Raw genomic sequence first — 13,088 nt, 5'->3', positions numbered from 1 at the left:
AGTTTTTTATTGGTATTGTCTTGTTTTTATCGTATTTCTACCTTTATCTTAGTGTTTTATTCGTGTTATTATTGATGTTGTTTTACTTTTTGTGAAACACCTTGTGACATTCTGTCGTCTGTGAAAGCTGCTATAGAAATAAACTTTACTGACTTACTTACCTGCGGAGGCTCTGAGTCTGAGCAGGAGACATTAATGGTAAACTTCTCCTTCCCCTCCCGACCCCCCAGATCCGTCGGAGAACGTCACCCTGCAGGTTCTGACCCGCACCCCCATCGTGGAGGGCATCAACGTCACCCTGAGGTGTCACGGAGACGGAAACCCCCCCCCCACCTCCTTCCTGTTCACCTTCCAGGTGAGTCTGCAGAAAACAGCAAACAAACTACACAATGGAAGGAGTTTCACGGGCTGTTGGATCAAATCTGAACATCACAGGTCCATGGTCGGCTGTTCAGGACTTGAACTCAGTTTTATTTATATAGCGTCTAATCACAGGTGTCTTCAGTATTTACATTCATTACTCAGGTAGAAGTATAGATACTAGAGTTTAAAAATACTCCTGTAGAAGTTGAAGTAGTGCTGGGCGGTATGACCAAAAATGTATATCACGGTATTTTTCAAAACGATATCTGTTTCACGGTATATCACGCTATTTTTTTTTCATGCACAACTGGGTGTTAACCACATTTTCTAATGATTTGGAAAGGAATTGCTGCAGTAAATTGGCTTAGAATGGCCTATTTTACTGTCAAATCAAATCAAATACATTTGATTTAGGCTTTTCAAAGAAAAAAATCTTTTACAAAATTACAAGGTAGAAAATATTTATTGAACATAAAAAACTGAAAATGTTTTAATTTCCAGCATTATGTTGTTTTGGTTCCACCTCCTGGTGAATGTTGGTAAAATTCTTATGGGGTTACTTTTTGGTTGGCCAACGATTTATGTTTGTGGTGCAACCGTTACGGAGCGGCCAGTCTATTTCCTTATTTTACAACGCCGTTACTAGTTTTTTCCCACTTATTCCACCGAACACCCAAAGTGTTTTTTTGCCATTTTCGGTGGAACAGCGGCGCTACGCAGCGCGGCGGAACGTAGTGCCGCGCTACGTTCCCAACGTTGTGTAGCTACTGTACAAACTCACCGGTATTACGGTATATGAAACATTACTATCATAAGAAAAATAAACACCAGTATTCGGTATGGACCGGTATACCGCCCAGCACTAAGTTGAAGTATCAACTCAAGTTTTTTACTCAAGTAAAAGTATAAAAGTACTGGTTTCAAAACTACTTAAAGTATAAAAGTAAAAGTAATGTAAGGGGGAAAAAGCCTTTAAGGACAAAAGCCATTGAAAATAAATGTATCTTAGTATAATGTAAATATATTAAAGAAGCATATATGTGTACTATTGAGCATTAACATGTGTTAATATAAATATATTAAAGAAGCATATATGTGTACTATTGAGCATTAACATGTGTTAATATAAATATATTAAAGAAGCATATATGTGTACTATTGAGTATTAACATGTGTTAATATAAATATATTAAAGAAGCATATATGTGTACTATTGAGCATTAACATGTGTTTCAGAGAGCAGCAGATATGATGACTAGTTGTCTATAAGTATTGTAATGGTGCAAAAAGTCAAACTTCATGTTCATGTTATCATTTATCCTAACCTGTATTGGAATGTACATCCAAGTTTAGTTGCAGGAATCTGAGGGAACGGATGTAAGAACAAAACTGGACAAGAACATCTGAAACAACCACAACCAAATTCACTCTATCCGGATGGAGCAATTTAACTGGATAGTTTTTATTAAAGGCCCAAATGAAATAGAGTAACGAGGCTGTTTTTAAAATGTAAGGAGTAAAAAGTACAGAAAATTGTGTGAAAATGTAAGGAGTAAAAGTAAAAAGTCGTCTGAAAAATAATTACTCCAGTGAAGTATAGATAACCAAAATTTCTACTTACCGTAAGTAAGGTAACAAAGTATTTGTACTTCGCTACTTGACACCTCTGCGTCTAAAACAACAGAAGTTTCTCCAGGATCTTTCCAGACACCAGAACATAAACCCCTGAGCGATTATTACATAAAAATAACATAAACAATGGCAGGTAAAAACTCCCCTTTAGGGAGTCCAGTTTTTCAGCTCATCAAACTTATGCAAAACGATAGAGCCTTTGAACAGGTTTAACTTCCAACAAACGTTGGACGATCTCGGAGCTCTGCCACGCTCACGCCACTCATTTCAATGGAAAAGTCGAATTGTCGAGAAAAAAGTCGAAATGTCGAGATTAATGTTGAAATACAATTTCAAACTATTTCAAGAAGGTGGCTAAAACCAGATCCACCTACAATAGAAGAATGGTTGGATGTGTCTCGAGATATATATGCCGTGGAAAAATTGTCCTTCTCTCTCAAAATACAAACTTAGAATTTTTACAAGATGTGGTCTAAATGGACTGGTTATGTCAAACATATAAGATCAGATTTTTGATTAACCTTATCATTGTGTTACTGAATAATTTTGTACATTTTATTTTATTTTTGAGAAATGTGATGTGTGGAGACCCCCCATGTTCAATTGGTTCTTGTTATGATAATACTGAATTGTATAACTCTATGGCCATAACTTTTTCTTTCCTCTTTTTCTTTTTTGTTTTCTTATCCATTTTGTCTTTTTGTATTGAAATTATACAACCTATATTAGGAGAAAGTAGAAAAAGAGAAAAATGATGATGTAAGAATATTGTTGGAAATTTTGTGGCCACAATAAAAAAAAAAAAAAGAAATACAATTTCAAGAATAAAGTCGAAATTTCGTGAATAAAGTCGAAATTTTGCCTTTTTTCTCGACATTTCGACTTTTTTCCTCGACATTTCAACTTTTTTTTCTCAACATTTCGACTTTTGTCTCCAAATTGTACTTCAACATTAATCTCGACATTTCGACTTTTTTCTTGGACGAAGCGCCAAAGTCAGCCGTCACGGTGTCTCCAAACCCAATGCAGTCCATTTTGTCCTCATTTAAATGTAAAGAATTGCGTGCCGACCACTGCTTGATGTCAGCGATACATTCCAGCAGGAGCTTTGTGGCAGATAGATCTGTAGATCATCTGCATAACAATGAAATGATGATTTATGTCTGGCTGTAATAGACCCAGGTGAGTGCAGCAGCAGTGGGCCGGTCAGTGGTCCCTGCGGGACTCCGCTGAGACCAGAACCAGGACTCAGCCTGTCCTTCCTGGTGTGTTTCAGGGCCGGAAGACTGTGGTGGAGAACCAGGACTCCCTCACGCTGCCGTCCGTCCGCCGGGACGACGCCGGCCAGTACGACTGCTCTCTGCCGGGGGACGAGGGACTGCAGGACTCCCGGACTGTCCACGTCAACTGTGAGCTCCGTCTCCATGCTGAGAAAAAAGGCCAAATATTGACTTTATTCTTGAAATTTCGACTTTACTCTCGAAATTTCGACTTTATTCTCGAAATTTCGACTTTATTCTTGAAATTTCGACTTTATTCTCGAAATTTCGACTTTATTCTCGAAATTTCGACTTTATTCTCGAAATTTCGACTTTATTCTCGAAATTTTGACTTTATTTTTGAAATTTCGACTTTATTCTTGAAATTTCGACTTTATTCAAGAAATTTTGACTTTATTCTCGAAATTTCGACTTTATTCTCGAAATTTCGACTTTATTCTCGAAATTTCGACTTTATTCAAGAAATTTTGACTTTATTCTCGAAATTTCGACTTTATTCACGAAATTTTGACTTTATTTTTGAAATTTCGACTTTATTCTTGAAATTTCGACTTTATTCAAGAAATTTTGACTTTATTCTCGAAATTTCGACTTTATTCACGAAATTTTGACTTTATTTTTGAAATTTCGACTTTATTCAAGAAATTTTGACTTTATTCTCGAAATTTCGACTTTATTCTTGAAATTTCAACTTTATTCTCTAAATCTCGACTTTATTCTCGAAATTTCGACTTTATTCTTGAAATTTCGACTTTATTCTCGAAATTTTGACTTTATTTTTGAAATTTCGACTTTATTCACGAAATTTTGACTTTATTTTTGAAATTTCGACTTTATTCAAGAAATTTTGACTTTATTCTCGAAATTTCGACTTTATTCTCGAAATTTCGACTTTATTCTCGAAATTTCGACTTTATTCTTGAAATTTTGACTTTATTCTCGAAATTTCGACTTTATTCTTGAAATTTCGACTTTATTCACGAAATTTTGACTTTATTTTTGAAATTTCGACTTTATTCAAGAAATTTTGACTTTATTCTCGAAATTTCGACTTTATTCTCGAAATTTCGACTTTATTCTCGAAATTTCAACTTTATTCTCTAAATCTCGACTTTATTCTTTAAATTTCGACTTTATTCTCCAAATTTCGACTTTATTCTCGAAATTTCGACTTTATTCTCGAAATTTCGACTTTATTCTTGAAATTTCAACTTTATTCTCTAAATCTCGACTTTATTCTTGAAATTTCGACTTTATTCTCGAAATTTCAACTTTATTCTCTAAATCTCGACTTTATTCTTTAAATTTCGACTTTATTCTCGAAATTTCGACTTTATTCTCGAAATTTCGACTTTATTCTCGAAATTTCGACTTTATTCTTGAAATTTCAACTTTATTCTCTAAATCTCGACTTTATTCTTTAAATCTCGACTTTATTCTCGAAATTTCGACTTTATTCTTGAAATTTCGACTTTATTCTCGAAATTTCGACTTTATTCTTGAAATTTCGACTTTATTCTCGAAATTTCGACTTTATTCTTGAAATTTCGACTTTATTCACGAAATTTTGACTTTATTTTTGAAATTTCGACTTTATTCTCGAAATTTCGACTTTATTCTCGAAATTTCGACTTTATTCTTGAAATTTCGACTTTATTCTCGAAATTTCGACTTTATTCTTGAAATTTCGACTTTATTCACGAAATTTCGACTTTATTCTTGAAATTTCGACTTTATTCACGAAATTTCGACTTTATTCAAGAAATTTTGACTTTATTTTTGAAATTTCGACTTTATTCAAGAAATTTCGACTTTATTCAAGAAATTTTGACTTTATTCTCGAAATTTCGACTTTATTCTCGAAATTTCGACTTTATTCTCGAAATTTCGACTTTATTCACGAAATTTTGACTTTATTTTTGAAATTTCGACTTTATTCAAGAAATTTCGACTTTATTCTTGAAATTTCAACTTTATTCTCTAAATCTCGACTTTATTCTTTAAATTTCGACTTTATTCTCGAAATTTCGACTTTATTCTTGAAATTTCGACTTTATTCTCGAAATTTTGACTTTATTCTTGAAATTTCGACTTTATTCTCGAAATTTTGACTTTATTTTTGAAATTTCGACTTTATTCTTGAAATTTCGACTTTATTCTTGAAATTTCGACTTTATTCACGAAATTTTGACTTTATTCTCGAAATTTCGACTTTATTCTCTAAATCTCGACTTTATTCTTTAAATTTCGACTTTATTCTCCAAATTTCGACTTTATTCTTGAAATTTCGACTTTATTCTCGAAATTTCGACTTTATTCTCGAAATTTTGACTTTATTTTTGAAATTTCGACTTTATTCACGAAATTTTGACTTTATTTTTGAAATTTCGACTTTATTCTCGAAATTTCGACTTTATTCTTGAAATTTCGACTTTATTCTTGAAATTTCGACTTTATTCTCGAAATTTCGACTTTATTCTTGAAATTTCGACTTTATTCTCGAAATTTCGACTTTATTCTTGAAATTTCGACTTTATTCACGAAATTTTGACTTTATTCTCTAAATTTCGACTTTATTCAAGAAATTTTGACTTTATTTTTGAAATTTCAACTTTATTCTCTAAATCTCGACTTTATTCTTTAAATTTCGACTTTATTCTCCAAATTTCGACTTTATTCTCTAAATCTCGACTTTATTCTCGAAATTTTGACTTTATTCTTGAAATTTCAACTTTATTCTCTAAATCTCGACTTTATTCTTGAAATTTCAACTTTATTCTCGAAATTTCGACTTTATTCTCGAAATTTTATTTCAACATTAATCTCGACGTTTCGACTTTTTTCTCGAAGTGCACAATAAAAAAAAATCTTCCCTTCTCAAATATTTTTTCTCCTGCCTGGCCCTGATACTTTTCCGTAAGAAAAAGACAGGGAGAAATGTGGAAAAATAAATATGTTGTAAATTCAAATGAGAGTCTTCTGTATCTGGAATGAATGTATTCTTGAGTCTATAAGGTAACAATAATATAATAATAAGATAAGCTTGTTTGAATTGTAAAATGGGTTTGGATCAATACAATCTTTGACTAAAACTAGACTAAAATGGACAATTCTGACTAAAACGAGACTAAAATGCTCAGACTTTTAGTCGACTGAAACTTGACACGACTAAAAGGAGAATGAACGAGACTAAAACTAATAAAAACTAGAATGATAGCTGGACCCAAAGACTAGACAACACTAGTAGATGACATGCAGATATATATTACAATGTCACCAGGAGACCGAAGCCTGTACAGGGTCTTGGTATAAACTACCGTAGCTATGCAGACGACACGCAGGTCTATATATAAAACTGAAACAGGCTGAGGGGTCACGACCCTGGATCTGGACTCTGAACTGGCTGTGTGGTTCCTCCTCAGACCTGGACCTGGACCTGGACCTGGACCTGGACCTGGACCTGGACCAGGACCAGGACCAGGACCAGAACCAGGACCGGGACCAGGACCTGGACCGGGACCTCAGTCCCTCCGGGTCGGTCCTGAAGCTGCTGGGCCAGAACCTGACGTTGAGGGTCCAGAAGAACAGCTCAGAGGAGACTGCAGTCCGGTGGACTAAGGTAAGCACGCCGTCTGTCCGTCTGTCCGTCTGTCCGTCTGTCCGTCTGTCCGTCTGTCCGTCTGTCCGTGGTCAGATGTGAGATCAGCTGGATCCAGTGGTGGTCTCCCTGATCCAGTGGTCCCCGATGAGACAGGAAGTGGTTTCTGTTTCCAGGACGGGGATCCGCTGCAGCAGCTTGAGCTAACAAACCTGAGCTACGACGACGCAGGACTCTACGAGGTTGAGGGGTCGGTTCCCGGCGTCCGACGCCAGAGGAGCTTCCAGCTGCTGGTGGAAGGTACGTGGGGGTCAGAGGTCACGTGGAGGTCAGAGGTCACGTGGAGGTCAGAGGTCACGTGGGACCAGTAAAGCACCACTTTCCACCAAGATTTCCTTATTTGAATATTATATTAAGCATTGAGCACAAGCATTTCAGTCCATAGTAGCCAGTGTCACAAGTTAAAACCTACTACCCCGTTAAGTAGGACATAACCCTGACCTGAAATGTATGTATGTGTGTGTGTGTGTGCGTGTCAAACTAAAATAAACAACAGAAACCGGCACCGTTCCACAATAACAGAACCTCCACTCACCTGCTGGCAACGGCCAGCACAGTCGTTGGCCGGCGCAGCCGAAGCGAGGTGCTGGTTAGGTTCAGTTCAGATGCGGGTATCCAATCCCGCTCCGGATTCTCTTTTATTACGTTTTCAGTTTTATCCTTTTTTTTTCCCGTAGGAGTTTTTTATGTTTTCTTCATATGTCCATCTCTCTGTCGCTGCACGTCTCTGATGCCGCACGCGTCTCAGTCATAATAACATTCCATACACGAAGCTCCGCTCCTCTCACCGTGTGCACAACTATCAGCTACCGGTTGAGTATTAGCCTCCGTGTGAATCGTAACGTCAGTGACTCCCGACCCGCATACCACACAAAACACGCCAGCCGCCACCTGGTTCAAACAATCCTGTCCTCGTCACCGGGTGATGACGTTATATAGCCGCGCCCCCTTGTGACGTATCGACCCAGTGCCAATCTGCCAAATAATAAACAAACAGTGTATGCAGGGTGTGTGAAGATGTGCATGAGCCTTATAATGCCCAATATCCTAACACCAGTTATAAAAATATAAAAAAAATATATATATATTTTTTTTTTCAACAAACACCCCCTTTTTTGAAATATGACCAGGGGCCACATAAAAGCTCCTGGCGGGCCGCATGTGGCCCGCGGGCCGCCAATTGAATATCCCTGTCCTACGTCCTCCACCATCAGCCTCTACCTATCCAGACCTGTTATTGATGTTCTGTAACTCTCTCTTTCCACCAGGACCTCCCGTGATCTCCCGTCTGACCCAAGACCAGGATCCGGACCAGCCGACCCTGAAGACCGTGACCTGTGAGGCCGAGGGCGACCCAGAACCCCGGTTCACGTGGAGCCTCAACGCCACGGCGGTGAGTCTGGATCAGGGTTCGGTCGGGGTGAAGAACCGGCTGCTACTTCTGCAGCTCCTGAAGGTTTCCTGTTTGTCTCCAGGTGAGAACGTCGTACCTGGACAGGACGGCGGTCCAGACCATCCAGGTCGTCGTCTCCTCCAACATCACCGTCAGCTGTTCGGTCAGGAACCTGCACGGAGGAGACAAGAGGAGCATCGGCATCTCTGGTAGAGACCTCTTATTCATCTAGCCCAGGGGTCGGCAACCCAAAATGTTTTAGAGCCGTTTTGGACCAAAAACACACAAAAAAAAATATGTCTGGAGCCACAAAAAAATTAAAAGTCTTGTATCAGCCTTAGAATGAAGAAACACATGCTGCATGTTTCTATATTAGTTATAACGGGGGGAAGATTTTTTTTTTTTCATTATGCACTTCGAGAAAAAAGTCAAAATGTTGAGAAAAAAGTCAAGATTTTGGGAAAAAAGTCGAAATGTCGAGAAAAAAATCAAGATTTTGGCAAAAAAGTCGAAATGTCGAGAAAAAAGTCAAGATTTTGGGAAAAAAGTCGAAATGTCGAGAAAAAAGTCAAGATTTTGGGAAAAAAGTCGAAATGTCGAGAAAAAAGTCGAAATGTCGAGGAAATAGTCAAAATTTTGTGAAAAAAGTCGAGATGTTGAGAAAAAAGTTGAAATGTCAAGAAAAAAGTCGAAATGTCGAGACAAAGGTTGAAATGTCGAGATTAAAAAGGAAAGGAAAAAGGAAGAAAAAAAGAGAGAAAAAAGTAAAAAAGAAGAAAAAAAAGGAGAAAAAGGAGAAAAAAAAGAAAAAAAAGGTCAAACATTTTTGAAAAAGCTCCAGGAGCCACTAGGGCGGGGCTAAAGAGCCGCATGTGGCTCTAGAGCCGCGGGATGACGACCCCTGATCTAGTAGCACCGACTGGTACCGAGGTCTTTTAATGGTTGGATTTGGATCCCCATCAGCTCCAGCAAGACCTGGGGTCCGACACATAACACACAGAACATTACAACAAAAAATGAAAAGCAAACCTAAAGAGGTAGCATCTAAAAAAAGAAAGGAAAAACAGAAAATAAAGAAACTGTCTAACGTTTCGATGAAAATGGAACCGGTTCTTGTAGCCCAGCAAAGAGATCAAACGTTCAGTGAAGAAGGTTCCACTTGGGTTTCACTGATGTCTGTCCGTCTGTCCGTCTGTCCGTCTGCAGGACCGCCAGCCGGTTCCCAGAACCAGGCCGGGATCATCGGGGGTGTGGTGGCCGTTCTGATCTTCATCGTTCTGGTTCTCGTCGGCTGGTTGTGCATGAGGAAGTTCAGGTACCGTTGATGTTTCCAACATTCACGTCTCCAGTCCAACAAACAAGTTCTCTGTTTTTATTTGTTACAAAACCAAAGTGGAAGAAAAGAATAAGAACTGATGAAATTCTTTGGAGACCCCAGATCTAAAACCTGCTGAATTAAACACTTATAAAGTGAAACTAAACAGTCCGCTAAGTTGAACTTTATTCAACTCAGAATACGTTCAGACGTACCGTATCGGCCCGGATATTAGACAGTGTTTTTTACATTGAAATAAGTCTGAAAAAGTGGGGGTCGTCTTACATTCGGGGTCTAGACGTTATACCCATTCACAACGCTAGATGGGGCCAGATATCTTTAAAGTGAATGCTGAACTGAAAACAAACCCCTGTCACGAAGAAGAAAAATAAAAATAGTATAAGAAAGAAAAAAGAAGAAAATAAGAGAAGAGATAACAGAAAGTGGAGAAACGTAGTTTCTCCAATCTGGAGAAAAGTGGGTGGAAGATCAGCAGGTGAACCGGCAGCTGAGGAGAAGTTATGATGCAAACTTCAAGATAATGATTTAATGAGGCAAAATAACATGCTTTTTCTCTCAAATATGTTGTTATAATCATTTGTTTCAGATGTACTGTCATTATTTTCTGTATAAAAATTGAATTTGGTGTTCAAAAAGTGTTTTTTCAAGTCTTGAAAAAGAGGGTCGTCTTATAATCAGGGTCGTCTTATATTCGGGTCAATACGGTAACTAAAACAGAAAAATACATTTTAAATCCTTCGTCTTCCAGGAATCCACCAGTAAAAAGTGGTGAGAGTCCTGCTCTCTGATTGGTTCATCGTTGACACCTGAAGTTGGTCTGAGGTTGGAACAACGTTGGATTCCAACATTTGATCATAATTAGATAAACTGGGTTTACTCTAAAAACCTGACGTTGGTAACGTTGACTAGATGTTGGATGATGGTGATTGCAGCTCCATAATTAGTTAACTAACGTTACAACACGTATCCAACCAAGGACCGACTTTAACGTGTCTTAACGGTCCAACATCGATCAATCGGCTTCATCACTTACTAAAGTAAAACATTTAGACAGATTTCTGAGTTCAGTTACCTCATTAAACTGGTTCCAGGTCAGAAAACACAAATTCATACACAAGACGCCCCGGATTATAGGACGGTTTTTGAGAAGGATTAAGGGTTTAAGTGTGTTATAGCGTCTGCTGGAAGACTAAAGACCAACTGGACTCTGTTCCCAGACAAGGAAGTTACAGGCCGACCAACCCGGAAAACGGGACTGTGGAGGAAATGGAGAGACTGGAGGAGACGGAGAACGGAGAGATGGAGAGACGAGAGAACGGAGAGGTGAAGAACAACGGAGAGGTGGAGAACGGAGAAGTGAACAGAGAAGTGGAGAAGGCAGAGGTGGAGAACAACGGAGAGATGAACGGAGGAGTGAACGGTCGGACCTGAAGGAGCTGCTGCCAGAGGTGACTGGAAACACACACACGCACGCACGCACGCACGCACGCACGCACGCACGCACGCACGCACGCACGCACGCACACACCTCCATCCTAACATTGTTCCTGATAACAGGTGTGTGTTCTCAGGTGTGTGTTCTCAGGTGTGTGTTCTCAGGTGTGTGTTCTCAGGTGTGTGTTTTCAGGTGTGTGTTCTCAGGTGTGTATTTATTTCCTCAGGTTTCTGGATTTCCAGCTCTACAATGAAGATGGAGCTGCATCACCGTCCTGCTGTGTGTGTGTGTGTGTGTGTGTGTGTGTGTGTGTGTGTGTGTGTGTGTGTGTGTGTGTGTGTGTGTGTGTGTGTGTGTGTGTGTGTGTGTGTGTGTGTGTGTGTGTGTGTGTGTGTGTGTAACTGCTCCATTAACTCTAGTTTGTACATTTCTGTGAGGACGAGTGTTCAGATCTCGGTAGTTTAGTGTTTTTAATAAGTTTGACAGAAGAATGTCTTTTTAAAGATTGTTAAACTAACGATTGTGAAGTAATAATTATTGCACACGTTGACGAGACGCTGCTTAACGTTGTTGCTGCTGCTGATCACCCTCAGTGCCTTTCAGTTTCTCCAGTTTCTCTGAGGCTGAAAACCAAACCTCTGTGAATGCTAACGTGCTAACGTGCTAACATGCTAACGTGCTAACAGTGAACCAGGTGTCGGAGATGAAGCGCAACACTACAAAAACTCAAAATCTTACCAGGAATATTTGTCTTATTTCTAGTTGAAATGTCTAATTTTTAGTCAAAAAATCTCATTGCACTTAAAACAAGAGTCATTACCAGAAAAATAACTTATTTGACAATTTTCACCTGTTTCAAGTAAATTTTCACTTGAAATAAGTAGAAAAATCTGCCAGTGGAACAAGATTTATCTTCTCATTACAAGCAAAAAAATCTTGTTCCACTGGCAGATTTTTCTACTTATTTCAAGTGAAAATCTACTTGAAACAGGTGAAAATTGTTGTTTTTTCCAGTGATGAGTCTTGTTTTAAGTGTAATGAGACATTTTAACTAGAAATAAGACAAACAGTTGTCATGTTCAGTTTTGAGGTAGAAGGAAGCTTCTGGCCAATTCCAATGTTTCAAATGTGATTTCTGCATCATAAATAACGACTGATTAGACACAAACATCATCCGTATCAGACAGTCCTGCAAATGATGGCTGCCATCTTTAAAAAATGGCGGCCATCTTAAATATTAAATGACAACTTCTCAATTATCCAAGAGACATCTACCAAGTATTATATGTGGTAAATATGTCTACAATATCATATTATGTCCCTAAGTCACATAAAAAGAGTTGTTTCTGGCATCCATTTTTGAAAAATGGCTGCCATGGGCGCCATGTTGAAAATTCACGATGGCTCCACTTCCATATCTTTTTGGAATGCCTTTGGCTATGTGTGTACCAAATGTCATGCTTGTATCACAAACTGAACGATTGTTTTGGTTTATCTCCTGCACTAAAATATTCTTGTTAAGATTTAGAGTTTTTGCAGTGAAGTCGCGGATCGTTTCACCTGAACCTGAACCTGAATCTGAACCTGAATCTGAATCTGAACACTGGAGACACACGAGCTCAGAACTGCATCAGTGTCCTGTAACTTATTTAAATATGTGGGTTATTGCCTTTAAACTGTTTTTTTTACTGTATCTAACAAACACTGCAGTGATTCAATCAGCGAAGTATTTCCCTGTAACTACAGACGTTTAAATCAGGATAAAAACATTACTGTTTACTAAATTAAATACTCACCTGCTGGATCTACTGCCCTTATTTTTTTTAAACTTGTGCTTTTTATTATTTTACCTCCTTTTTTTATCATTTTATTTGTTATTTACTGTTTAATTGTGTCCTGCTGCTTTTAATATTGATGTAAAACACCTTTAATGACTTTGTGATGAATTGTGCTGCAGATAAACTTGCCTTACAGAAAAGAGGGCGGGGCCA

The 13,088-nt window shown here is 38.2% G+C and overlaps 1 protein-coding gene across 1 annotated transcript in view; it reads left to right on the top strand.

The window, feature by feature from the left end:
- LOC133459427 (CD166 antigen homolog) overlaps nucleotides 1-11,938 on the top strand; it is a 47,069-nt gene extending 35,131 nt beyond the window's left edge. The window contains exons 7-15 of the mRNA XM_061739329.1: nucleotides 231-355; nucleotides 3,272-3,404; nucleotides 6,698-6,894; nucleotides 7,050-7,173; nucleotides 8,202-8,326; nucleotides 8,409-8,535; nucleotides 9,533-9,641; nucleotides 10,880-11,110; nucleotides 11,324-11,938. Of these exons, the coding sequence (XP_061595313.1) occupies nucleotides 231-355; nucleotides 3,272-3,404; nucleotides 6,698-6,894; nucleotides 7,050-7,173; nucleotides 8,202-8,326; nucleotides 8,409-8,535; nucleotides 9,533-9,641; nucleotides 10,880-11,093 (1,154 nt within the window). The 3' untranslated portion in view covers nucleotides 11,094-11,110; nucleotides 11,324-11,938. The remainder of the gene's footprint in view (nucleotides 1-230; nucleotides 356-3,271; nucleotides 3,405-6,697; nucleotides 6,895-7,049; nucleotides 7,174-8,201; nucleotides 8,327-8,408; nucleotides 8,536-9,532; nucleotides 9,642-10,879; nucleotides 11,111-11,323) is intronic.
- The last annotated feature ends 1,150 nt before the right edge of the window (nucleotides 11,939-13,088 follow it).

The sequence above is a fragment of the Cololabis saira genome, chromosome 14 (genome assembly GCF_033807715.1).
Source record: "Cololabis saira isolate AMF1-May2022 chromosome 14, fColSai1.1, whole genome shotgun sequence".
Classification (NCBI taxonomy): Eukaryota; Metazoa; Chordata; class Actinopteri; order Beloniformes; family Belonidae; genus Cololabis; species Cololabis saira.
Note: the sequence above shows the minus strand (reverse complement) of the source record. Positions and strands in the feature narration are given on the sequence as shown.